The sequence below is a fragment of the Xyrauchen texanus genome, chromosome 24, assembly GCF_025860055.1.
Source record: "Xyrauchen texanus isolate HMW12.3.18 chromosome 24, RBS_HiC_50CHRs, whole genome shotgun sequence".
NCBI lineage: Eukaryota > Metazoa > Chordata > Actinopteri > Cypriniformes > Catostomidae > Xyrauchen > Xyrauchen texanus.
Window position 1 is genome coordinate 3512636 of NC_068299.1, and position 13093 is coordinate 3525728.

The 13093-nt window shown below is 36.6% G+C and overlaps 1 protein-coding gene across 1 annotated transcript in view; it reads left to right on the forward strand.

The window, feature by feature from the left end:
• Positions 1-9997, forward strand: part of LOC127617909 (fibulin-7-like) — a 30411-nt gene extending 20414 nt beyond the window's left edge. The window contains exons 4-8 of the mRNA XM_052090075.1: positions 1169-1294; positions 2385-2522; positions 2783-2920; positions 4205-4343; positions 7613-9997. Coding sequence (XP_051946035.1) covers positions 1169-1294; positions 2385-2522; positions 2783-2920; positions 4205-4343; positions 7613-7988 — 917 coding nt within the window. The 3' untranslated portion in view covers positions 7989-9997. The remainder of the gene's footprint in view (positions 1-1168; positions 1295-2384; positions 2523-2782; positions 2921-4204; positions 4344-7612) is intronic.
• The last annotated feature ends 3096 nt before the right edge of the window (positions 9998-13093 follow it).

Genomic DNA, 13093 nt, shown 5'->3' on the forward strand with positions numbered 1-13093 from the left:
AGAAAGAGTAAGTAAAGTAAAATAAGTAAGTTATGTAATTAAAGAAAGAAAGAAAGAAAGAGTAAGTAAAGTATGTAAGTAAAGTAAAATAAGTAAGTTATGTAATTAAAGAAAGAAAGAAAGAAAGAGTAAGTAAAGTACGTAAGTAAAATAAGTAAGTTATGTAATTAAAGTAAGAAAGAAAGAGTAAGTAAAGTATGTAAGTAAATAAAGTACGTAAGTAAAATAATTAAAGTAAGTTAGTAAGTAAAGTAAGTAAAATAAGTTAAGTAAGTAAAGTAAGTCAATTAAGTAAAATAATTAAGTAAATAGAGGTAGTAAGTAACATAAGTAAAGTAAATAAGTAAGTAAAGTAATTAAATTAAGTAAAATAATTAAGTAAAGTAAGTAGAGATTTTAAGTAACGTAAGTAAAGTAAATAAGTAAGTAAAGTAATTAAATTAAGTAAAATAATTAAGTAAAGTAAGTAGAGATAGTAAGTAAAGTAAATAAGTTAGCAAGTAAGTATTGTAAATAAGTAGATTAAAACAAGTAAAGTAAAATAAGTAAGTTAGTAAGTAAGGATTGTAAATAAGTAAAGTAAGTAGAGTTAGTAAGTACTGTAAGTAAAGTAAATAATAAGTAAGTAAAACAAGGAAGTAAAGTAAATAAGTAAGTTAGCAAGTAAGTATTGTAAAAATAAGTAAGTCCTGTAAGTAAAGTAAGTAAATTGCGTAAGTAACAGCCAGACATTTTTCTTTTACAATTTCCATTGTAAATCAGTATTATAATAAAAAAAGAAAAATCCCAGGAAATGAAAGGGAGTGCTACTATAATGTATAAATAACTTGCATATAAATACATATTCAATTTAAATATAATTTTTTTCACGTTGCAATAATGACAATATCATAATTGAACATCTTGTTTCGTGTTACTGTAATGAAAGTAATATCACATTAAAAACAAAATGGCTCTAAAAACAGTCTTCAATTTCTATTTGCAAAATATAATTTCCTATTTGTTTATTTTGATTTTGGAGTCCAATAGGCCCAGGACATTTTCTTTGATTTTCATGGAGATATTTATTGTAAAACCTCTTGTGTATTGTGAGGTTAATCATAACACAAAGCATTCTCCAACATGTTCATTGATGAGGCTGCGTTACGACAGTTCTCTCTGCACACAGATGTGAGCGTGTGTTCCAGTAACCCATGTCAGAACGGTGGCACGTGTGTGCAGAGTCTTAACCAGTACAAGTGCACCTGTCCACACAACTGGAGCGGGAGCCACTGTCAATACCAGACGCAGACAGGTCTGTTCTTATATCATCATGTGTGTTTCATATAACCTCTTTTTCAGAAGAGGTGTGCTAGTACTTATCTAAGCGATCTAGTGTTTAATCTCTTAGTGGACGCTAATAAGAATGAAAATATCTCACAGACTTACATTGAAAAATAGACCCAAGCCATATCTAGAGACTTGATGGTGGAGTCTTTTTACTTTGGCCGTAAGCTACCTTTTAGGAAACCTGAGCAATTACCTAGCAACGCCCTAACAACCACTCTATACGCCCTGGGAATTGCATGTGTCTAAAACAAGCATGTGAACTGTGTGGCTTTGTTAACACGGCATAAGGTTACGGTTGGCATTGGTGTTTTAGAGTGCTAAATAAGGTTACATTTTCAATTCTGTCATCATTTACTCACCCTCATGCCATCCCAGATGTGTATGACTTTTTTCTTACGCAGAACACAAATGAAGGATTTTAGAGGATATTTCAGCTCTGTCGGTCCGTACAATGCAAGTGAATGGTGACCAGAATCCAGACGGTCCAAAATGGATATAGAGGCAGCGTAAAAGTAATCCATACAGCTCCAGAGGTTTAATCCATGTCTTATGAAGAAATATGATAGGTGTGTATGAGAAACAGATCAATATTTAAGTCTCTTTTTACTAGCAATCTCCACCTTTTATTAACCCCGACCAGTAGGTGGATGAATATGAAAGTGAATGTCACTTCCATACCAGGCTGTTGAAGTGAAAGTGTAGATTTACAGTAAAAAAGGACTTAAATATTGATCTGTTTCTCACCCACACTTAAATCACCTCTGAAGATATGGATTTAACCTCTGGAGTCATAAAGATGACTTTTATGCTGCCTTTATGTCCTTTTTGGAGATTCTGAGTTCTGGTCACCATTCACTTGCATTGTTAGGGCCAGCAGAGCTGATATATTCTTTGAAGAAACAAAGTCATACACATCTAGGATGGCATGAGGGTGAGTAAATGATGAGAGAATGATCAGTTTGGGGTGAACTGTTCCTTTAACTTATATATAAGTATGTATGCCTATGCCATACTGTACAATATGATCCCAGTGAGATCTTTCCTTTCTCTCTCAGCACCTCCGGAATGGAGCGTCATGAATGATCCGGCCTTTAGCCGTAAACCTCGCTGTGCAAAAGTGGACCGGGCCCAGCACTGTAGCTGTGACGCTGGATTCCACATGAGCGGAACCTCAGACAACAGCATCTGCCAGGGTGAGTCTCACAGACCACGTTTCTGAAAATCTAAAGGAGACATGTGTGATTACTGGGGTCGTTTTCTAGGGAGAATCTATCTTATAGATCTTTTAATTTTAGAGAAGTATCTGGGAAGTGCCCATCCTAACCAGTCGTATACAGATCCGGTATAAAATGTAGAAAACCAATGCAGTAAAAGGTAATAGATGTTCGCACACTGATATTTAAGCTCTACGCTGATAATAAAGCCCCAATGTGCTCTTATAAATCTTATACAGATGTGAATGAATGTGAGGTGTATAAGGCTGATCGTGGAGGGCCTCTGTGCAGCCACACCTGCATAAACGTCCCGGGATCATACCACTGTTCCTGCCCCACCGGATATAAACTACTCGCAGATGGTAGAAGCTGTGAGGGTGAGTGGCAAAGCTCATGGTTTGAAACAAGATCTAAAAAAGACACTCTGTTTGTAACACTTTTGGACACCTTACAAAGATCTCCAGGGGTAAATAAAGTGGGTAGATGAAGACAAATAGTGAGGATGTGGAAGAGGATTAAGTGAGTCAGTTTTTGGCATGTGGCTTGGATGAACATTTCGGGAGCAAATGTGAGGGAGTTCTTTAGGGCTGGTTTTAAACAACCCTGCTCCGAAAAGATTTATATTCTAAATGTGTATTTGTGAATTATTTTCCAGTAAAAATATCCTAATAATCCTTAAAACAAGATATATATGACGTATATTATACAAAGTCTTGTTTCTAAAGAAATCAAGAAGAATTATTTAGTGAGGTTTATGCTTAAAACAAGATTAAAGAATAATTTTACTGGAAAACAAGACAAAAATACTTAGTAAAAAAAAATTTTTTTTTTTGCTTTGTGCATTTTTTGTATTGTCAGTGACTATCTCAAACACTGCAAAAAAAAAATCATTTTCATATGGAGAATTTTTGTTGTGTTTTCCAGTAAAAATATATATTTTTTTCTCCCCAATTTTGATATGCCCAATTCCCAATGCGCTCTAAGTCCTCGTGGTGGCGTATTGACTCGCCTCAATCCAGGTGGTGGATGACAAATCTCAGTTGCCTCTGCATCTGAAACTGTCAATCCGCGCATCTTATCACGTGGTTAGTTGAGCGTGTTACCGCGGAGACATAGCGCGTGTGGAAGCTTCACACTTTTCTCCGCGGCATCCACGCAAAACTCACCACGTGCCCAATCGAGAGCGAGAACCCCATTATAGTGACCACAAGGAGGTTAACCCATGTGACTCTACCCTCCCTAGCAACCGGGCCAATTTGGTTGCTTAGGAGACCTGGCTGGAGTCACTCATCACGCCCTGGATACAAACTCGCGAACCCCAGGGGTGGTAGCCAGCATCTATTACCACTGAGCTACAAAATATTGTAACGTTTATGCTTATGCTTATTAAAATCTACATTTTAAATTAATTTATGAAATAACACCACAACTTACTTTTTTTGACACACCTTACTTACCTTTCCTTTTTTGATGGAGGTTTAGAACAAAAAACAAAAACAAAAATGTTGTTTTTATTTTTGCAGTGTAGCGAAATATCAGAGAACTGAATGCAAATCTAATTTAAAGTCCAAACAAACAGTCTCTCACAACTCACTTCTTTTCTCTCGCTCTGTTATTTCTGTCCTCTGATTTTAATGTCTCCCTCGCTCTGGGCTCTCCAGATGTGGACGAATGTCTTACACAACAGCACAACTGCAGTCGTGGCATTACCTGTATCAACACCGGAGGAAGTTTCCAGTGTGTTAACCCAGAGTGTCCGCACTCGCACGGCAACGTCAGCTACGTGAAGACCTCAACTTTGTGAGTGGGCACATGCACGCATAAAGCTCTATTCCAAAACATAATGAACTGCCTTACTAACTGCTGTCCTATTGCAAATAGAACCTCATTACTGACTGATTTGGAACGGTCAACATAGGCCACATCCACACTAATCAGTTTAAGGTTGTAACCTCCATTTTCAGTTTCCTCATCAAAGATGTTGTTTTCCAAATTATGCGGTCATGGAGAAAGTCTGTTTGGTGGAGGAAAAAGCTGAGAGGCGTCAACGTCGAGAAACGAAAACGTATTTGTGTGGATGTGGTCACTGACTTTGATTCCAATAAAGTTGACATTAGTATGTTGCAAGGCGAATGCTGGGATACTCTAATAAGCATAAAATTACATCACACAGGGGGCGTGGGTAGCTCAGTGGTAATAGATGCTGGCTACCACCCCTGGAGTTCGCTAGTTCAAATCCAGGGCGTGCTGAGTGACTCCAGCCAGGTCTCCTAAGCAACCAAATTGGCCCGGTTGCTAGGGAGGGTAGAGTCACATGGGGTAACCTCCTCGTGGTCACTATAACGTGGTTCGTTCTCAATGGGGCGCAAGTTGAGTGTGGATTCCGCGGTGGATGGCATGAAGCCTCCACACGCACTATGTCTCCGTGGCAACGCGCTCAACAAGCCACGTGATAAGACGAGCGGGTTGACGGTCTCAGGCGCAGAGGCAGCTGGGATTCGTCCTCCGCCACCCGGATTGAGGCGAATCACAACGCCACCACGAGGACTTAAAAGCACTTTGGGAATTGGGCATTCCAAAATTGGGAGAAAAAATAAAACATTACACACACTAATATTTGGAAAAAATAAACATTTTTTTATTTGATTGATATTTCATTTATAATACTTTTATTTCTTTTGCTATTTTAAGAAAAACAATATTTTTCTGGACACATATTATAGTTTTAAAAAATGATACCTTTTAAAAAAGTTCAGGAGCGACTATTACGCCTTAAAGTCAACGTGTAGCGCAATGAGTGAAACAGGACATTCAATGAGACAAAATGTAGGGCGGGACTTGATTTTATCTGTTAGGAATTGATTAGATGGTAAACAAAAGTGTCTACAGTCTATGTACAGAATGGATATAGAAATAAGAGGGATTTGTGACATCAACCAAACAGGAAAGTCGTTTTTAAAGGCAAAGCGCAATCGTGTAAAATAAGAAAGTACATCGATTTCTTCAGACTTTGATTTCTATGTATGTTGTCTAGGTAGGCAGCTCAATCATTTTGGAATAAAGCTACAGTAATAACTCACTTAATGAATAATTTGTAACTTTATGAAGTTTAATTTAATAAACAATTTAATAAACCCACAGATTTGTTTGGGACAATTTGACTAGATGTTTTTTACTTTGTGTTTCCATTTCAAACACATGCAGCACTTGGGCCACTAATGCTCTCTCTAAATCACTTGCCACCTGGTTGTGGTATGATTTAAGTGGTTCAATCATTTGTTTTTCTTGTTTATGTAAGCTGTTTGTTAAGCTGACGTGAGATGTGAATAGCCCCTTTGTGTCTGGTTGAATGTTCGAGAAGCAGTAATCTGCTAGTCACTAAACTTTAAAGCTTTCAGGCACACAAGCTGTTCTGTAACATAACCAGAAATACTCAGAAGTGTAGCTGTCCTATTCTGGAATGGTTCACACAAAAAAATATTTTTTTTGGTGCATCTCATACACACACACACACACACAAATAAAAAACCTTCAGTATTCATCTGCTTTTATTTACAAAAAAATATATGTAATTTATGTATAAATCTTAAATATATAAGAAATTGTATATTTATTAAAGAATATTAGACATATTTGGAACCATTCAAATGTTTTGCCTTATTGCATATTTTATTCTACTCTGATTTAAAAAAAAGCAACAACAGAAAATACAAATGATAATTTTTTTGAAAAGTAAATTAGACATATTTAATACCATACATTTGTATTTATTTATAAAAAAAAAATTGCATTTTTGTCATGGCATTTAAGCATATTCTATGCTGAATTATTGTTTGCTTTTATTCTAAACCACTTTAAAAAAATTATAAATTAATCTGATGAATATGAAATTATACATTTCCTAAAGAATATTAGACATGTTTAGGACCATCAAAATGTTTTGCCTTATTTACATGACAATTCAGCATATTTTACAATAAACTATTCATCTGCTTTTATTTATTTTTTTAATCAACAGAAGAATAAGAAACTTTTTAATAAAAAAAATGAGACATATGTAGGACCAGAAAGATTGTTGTGCATTATTTGAATGGCAATTGAATGGCATATTATTCATATGCATTTATTTATTTTTTATTCTTTAAAAACAATTTAACAAAAGAATAAAACAAATTATACTTTGCATAAAAATTATTAGACGTATTTAGGACCATAAGGATTTATTTATTTATTTATTTATTTATTTTGCATTATTTGATTGGCAATTATATTCTATACTTAATTATTTTTCTTTTATTCAGATTTTATTTTTAATCAATTTTCATAAATTATATGACCATAAAGTATTTTTTTGCATGGTTTTAACGTTCTATGCTTAATTATTAATCTGCTTTTATTCTCAGTAATATATATATATATATATATATATAAACATAAAGAATATTAGATATAATTAGGACCAATATTGTTTTATTATTGCTTAATTATTTGTCTGCTGTATGTCTACATAATCAATCAATTTATTATTTATAGAGCACCATTAAAAACAACTGCCATTGACCAATGTGCTGTACAATAAAACATAAATTACCATCAGATACAATCAGCACAAAGTCACACATAATACAAAAACAGAGCAAATACAGTGAAGCCTCGCATCCCAAATCAAATAAAAATGTTTTTAGTTTAGATTTAAAAATAGGCAGTGTGGGGGCAGTTCTACTTTGACTTGGTAGGGTGTTCCAAAGTTTGGGAGCTGCTACTGCAAATCCCTGATCGCCCCTAGACTTTAACTTTGATTTTGGAACAACCCAAAATTCTTTGATCGGCAGACCTGAGAGCTCTCACTGGGTGGTGATCTATCAACAGGTCAGAGAGATATGAGGGTGTTAAACCGTTTCTAGACTTAAAAACCAATATGAGCACAATTAGCTGTTGTTCTCCAAACATAGTTAAAAAGTATTGATGTAATGCTTAGTAACTGCATAGTAAGACACTTGTAACACTGCAGGGTGTAATAAATCAAAAGTAATTTTTTGGCCCTTATTGATACATTTTCTCTACCACAGTCAATGTGAAAGGAATCCCTGTCCAATGGAGAGCCGTGCCTGTCCATCTGCCGCAAAGACCATTTCTTACCACTACCTATCTCTGCCCTCGAACCTGCGCACGCCAGCAACCCTGTTCCGAATGGCCACCGCAGCAGCTCCAGGTCGGCCGGGCCCGGACAGCCTCCGATTTGGCATCGCCGGAGGAGGGGACGCCCGGAGCATGTTTGTGATGCAGCGCTCAGACCGTCAAACCGGAGAGCTGATCCTGGTTCAACCGCTGCGAGGTCCACAAGAGCTCAGCGTGGAAGTAGAGATGGCCGAGTACGCTGACCGCACCTTTCAAGCCAAACATCTGGCGCGAGTCCACATTCTGGTTTCGCCGTACGAGTTCTAAGGAGGGCGAGTTATCTGATTGAGCTGTAAAGTGTCTAAATTGAGTGTTGATGTTTAGACTTGGTGAAGGAAAGGGCGAAGATAATGTTCTCCTTATTGCCAAGGCTCGATGAAAGAGTTGTTATTATAGGCAGCTCATATTTGGACGTTGGAGTGCCGCAAAAATGAAAGTTATTGAATGTACAGTGGAAAGTCGTGTTTGTGCGTGTTTGGCTAAAAGGGAAGTGTGTAATTGTTTAGATGTTTAAATGCTTTCTCTTATCGCAGTTTAATGTGTAAAGACTTATTTAGATTAAATAAATAATGGCATATTTAAGAAAGCCATTTGTAAGTACACTTCCTGAAGAGTGTAAACACAGTGCTGGTTTCAAAACATTGCTCTGTTTGCTTGTTTGCCCAACATGTCAACTTCTGGTTCAACCAGTAGCTTACTTTTGGGTGGGACTACCTATTTGTATGTGCAATGGAAGTGAGGGGGCGGGGCAGAAGAAGTGTTAGGAGTGTTTTGGAAACATGTCTGGAAACAATTATTACTTTTGCAATCCCGTTTGGTGCTGCTAATGGCACAGAATTTACACACTTCACCTTTAAAGTACCATCCCAAACTGCAACCCTTCAATATGCAGCATATGCAGGGTTGTTTTTAAAAAAAATGCAAACTGGTCTCATTTCATCACGTTACTACACCTACAATTTTAAACAACGTTTCTTTATGTGGCTTGTATGTACTGCGGCAGTTTTCTTAGAGGCGCTAAAACAATTACTATTATTCACTTAAAACGTCAGATTATCACTTCATTATCTCTTACTTTTTCATCCTGTTCCTCACACAATGCTATCTTATGACATCTAAACACTTTTACTAGAGTGCATGACTTATAAAGTGAAACATTTTAACAGTTGCATTACATAATTAACTGCATTTACAAGCTTTTTCAGGCAGCTCAACTGATAGAGGATTGCACTTGCAATGCAAAGGACTGGGGTACGAGTCCTGAAGAGCACTCGAGTCAATACATTTATATTTATGCATTTGGCAGACGCTTTTATCCAAAGCGACTTACAGTGCAATTATTACAGGGACAATCCCCCCGGAGCAACCTGGAGTTAAGTGCCTTGCTCAAGGACACAATGGTGGTGGCTGTGGGGATCGAACCAGCAACCTTCTGCTTAACAGATTAGTGCTTTAGCCCACTACGCCACCCCAAAACAACCCTCCATGATCCGATACGTGATCTGAATGTGTCATAAAAGCACCACAAATTTATGTGGTTGCTTCAGCAATTGTGTTTTTATGTCACATTTGCTTTTTATGACTTTTATCAGTTAGGTTTTAGGTTTAGGGTTGTGTGATGTGTTTTGTTGAAGCGTTAACCTAAAAAAACTAATCTGTTAGGGAAAACATTACTGGCTTTTATTGTCACACAGTGGACATTTCACCTCAGAACTGCCATGTGTAATGAACCATGTAGGTCATTTTGCAAATCAGGCTGAAAAAACAAATGTGTTTGGCCAATATAGGTTGACGTAGGTCGAGTGAAACGGTGCAGCAAAGTGTATAATGCTGATGTCAATAAACAGCAAAAAAAGTACGGGCAAATCTTAGGGGTGGAAAAAGAAACAAAAGAGCTTTATAACTAGTTGATAAATGAACACGTGGTAGATTGGTAAAAAAATAGTTAATGCCTAATGTTGCTGATTCTGAGATATTGCTTTTATTACCTTTGCGGAAAAAGTTAATTTCAGCTTGTATAAATGTGCATTACTGTCAGTCGATGAGCTCAAAGGGTCAAATAGACCGATATAAACAACAGTTCTTTAGCATCTATCTACATTGAAAAGCTGCCTATTTGTATTGTTCTTCATGTATGTTGATTGTTTTTACTAAGAACAACAATGCATGAACATTTCTTTTTGTTATAAATTTTGCATTTAAAAATGAAATGTTAATTGCTGTTAATGCTTGCATTGTCATGTGTATATGAGGTTTGATATCTAATAATAAACTCAATGGCTATTTTACATATTATTTATTTGTATTCCTCCGTCTTGTGCACACATCATGTTGGCAGCATTTGTGGCATAATGTTGATACCACAAAAATGTATTTTGACTCGTCCCTCCTTTTCTTTAAAAAAGCAGAAATCTGGGGGCCTGGGTAGCTTAGTGTTAAAGACGCTGGCTACCACCCCCTGGAGTTCGCTTGTTTGAATCCCAGGGTGTGCTGAGTGACTCCAGCCAGGTCTCCTAAGCAACCAAATTGGCCTAGGGAGGGTAGAGTCACATGCTTAGGGTAACCTCATCGTGGTTGCTATAATGTGGTTTGTTCTCGGTGGAGCGCGTGGTGAGTTGTGCGTGGATGCTATGTCTCCGTGGCAATGCGCTCAACGAGCCACGTGATAAGACGGATTGATGGTCTCAGATGCGGAGGAAGCTGGGATGCGTCCTCCGCCACCCGGATTGAGGCGAGTCACTACGCGACCACGAGGACTTAAAAGTGCATTGGAAATTGGGTGAAAATGGGGGAAAAATCCACCCAAAAATCTGGGTTCCAGTGAAACACTTACAGTGCAAGTGAATGGGGTCAATCCATAAACTTAAAAATACTCACTGTTTCAAAAGTATAGCCAAAAACGTAAACATTATGTGTGTTAGCAATATTTTAGTGTGAAAAAATCACTTGCTAACCTTTTTTGTGTAAAGACTTTGTTGCCCTGACAACTTAATGCAGTAAACCCTAAAATGGGTGTAAAAACGATGATTTAAACTACTTTACAGATTAAATAATACACACATTATAACAGAAGTGCTTTTATAAAATTATAAGCTTCACATTTCTGCCTTTAAACCCTCCAAAAATTGGCCCCTATTGACATTTGTCATTAATATATGTTATGTTTTGGTCACTTGTATTTCTTCAGTAGAATAACAGGCATGATCTCACATTTTATATGTGTATTGAAGAAGCCAAAAACTTTTATGGTGAATTCAGGAATTAGTTGTTCTTCTCAAACTCAATGCCGCAGTACCCATGATCTCATCTGACGGGTACCATAAACTTAGAAATTAGAAGAATGCCAAAAACAATAACTATCAGGAAATTAAAGAGTATTTCTCAATGGGCTTTTCAAATATGTATTTGCTAGAATGAAAAAAAGCAAAGTAATGTTGACCACATGTGTGTGCTTCCCCCATCTTTTCTCTCTCTGTGGCTATAATGTCCAATAGATCAAAAGAACCACAAGCTTCCAGAAGCACATGTTCTTGACAACCGGGTCCAGTCTTAGAACGACAATGCACTTCTACTGTGAAAGAGTTTAATTATTGCGTAACATCTTTATTCTCTGTTCACTGGCCAGATTAAAGGCTACAAAAGGTTTTTGTACAAGTGCAGTGATGTTTGTCAGAGACACTTTAAAGGAACTGTTCACCCCGAAATGGAAATTATGTCAACGTTTACTCACTCTCAGATTGTTTCAAACTCTTCTCCATACAACGAGAGCATACAGTTACAAGGGTCTGTCAAGCTCCTAAAAGGACAAAAACACCACTGACCCACTGACCTCTGAAAATCAGCATATCTGCAGACTGACAGCATGTCATGAAGGTTCAGATGTGAGAAAACAGCATGTTAAACTCAAATCAGGTGAGTTAATGTGGTGTCTTTAGAGAGTTTGGGTTTGTGTTTTGATGTAAATAAATCAGTATGTTGGATTGGACGATGCAATTAGACCAAATACAGAACAGAAAAATGTAAACGTGTCATGCATCAACAAAACCACGTGTTTCCTTTGGAAAAGTAGATCGATGTCCTTGTTATTTAGCTGAAGTTATTGGTGTTAGTCACGTTCCTCGACTTAAGGTTAAAGTTCACAGAGTGGCTGAAAGACTCTCAAGGGGTTGTGGTTGTTTTGCTGGGAGAACCATATGTTCACAGTACTTTTTCTTGCTTATAGAAACAGAAATCTGATGCTGACAGCATCCGAAGCAAACGGTGTGAAGGTTTTCTTGATAACCTGATACTTGCACAACTGGGCAATCTGTTTTGTATTCCAAAAATCTTTATGTAGACTACTTTAAATTATGCATAACGTTTGGAGACATAATTGATGTACAGAACATTATCATCAAGAAGTAGGCTGCATTGGATCCGATTATATCCAATGTTTTGGGCATGAACGTCTGCATCAATTGGTTTGGGACGCCCCCTTATGGCATGATCTTGAAAAAAGACTCGAAATTACACCGTCAGGTCGAGTTGAAGGAATCACGTATATTTGAAAATTCTCTCATTGAGGTTTCAAGTCGTTTCAAGCCAAATGTTTTATGTAAAAGTGACGCGCGCACACACAAAATAATCCTCCATACAATGAAAGTGTGTGAGTACTGAGGTTGTCAAGCTCCAAAAAAAGAAAAAACACCATAAAAATACAATCAAAGTAGTCTAAACGATTGTGCGCTATATTAAGAAAACGTTTGTGTGAGGAACAGACCGAAATGTAAGTGGTTATTAGTCAAAATGTTATATTCGCGCGCATTTTTCGCGCCTAAAAATGCATTGCGCTAACGCCATTGATTCCCGGGTATTTCGCGATTTCCGAAAATATGTCAATTTCACAGCATGTAAAGAGTTCATTAACTTTCAAATTAAACATTTTCGACACCCATTTATTAATACATTTAAATCTATCCTATTATATATATATATATATATATATATATATATATATATATATATATATATATATAGGGCCTATATAAGATACGATACAGATAAATTCGATTTTATTCTTAAATACGTTTTCACAATATTTATTCTAAATATTCAAAATAAAGTATATTACTTTATCCATTAGGTTTTATGCTACATAATGTGACTGGTGGTGCATGGTTTTGGTACTTGCTCTGTTTTGCTTAAACGCAGTAATATCTTCTCACAAGGTGGTCGGTGCTCATTAATCTTATGCAAAAATAAATAAATAAATAAAAGTATTTTTAATAGTGGTGTTTGCTAATGCAAGTATCACTATATTGCTTCTACTTTCTACCTGAATCCCTACAAAAATTGAGAGTTCACTGCAAATTTGCCACAGATAATTTGTCACA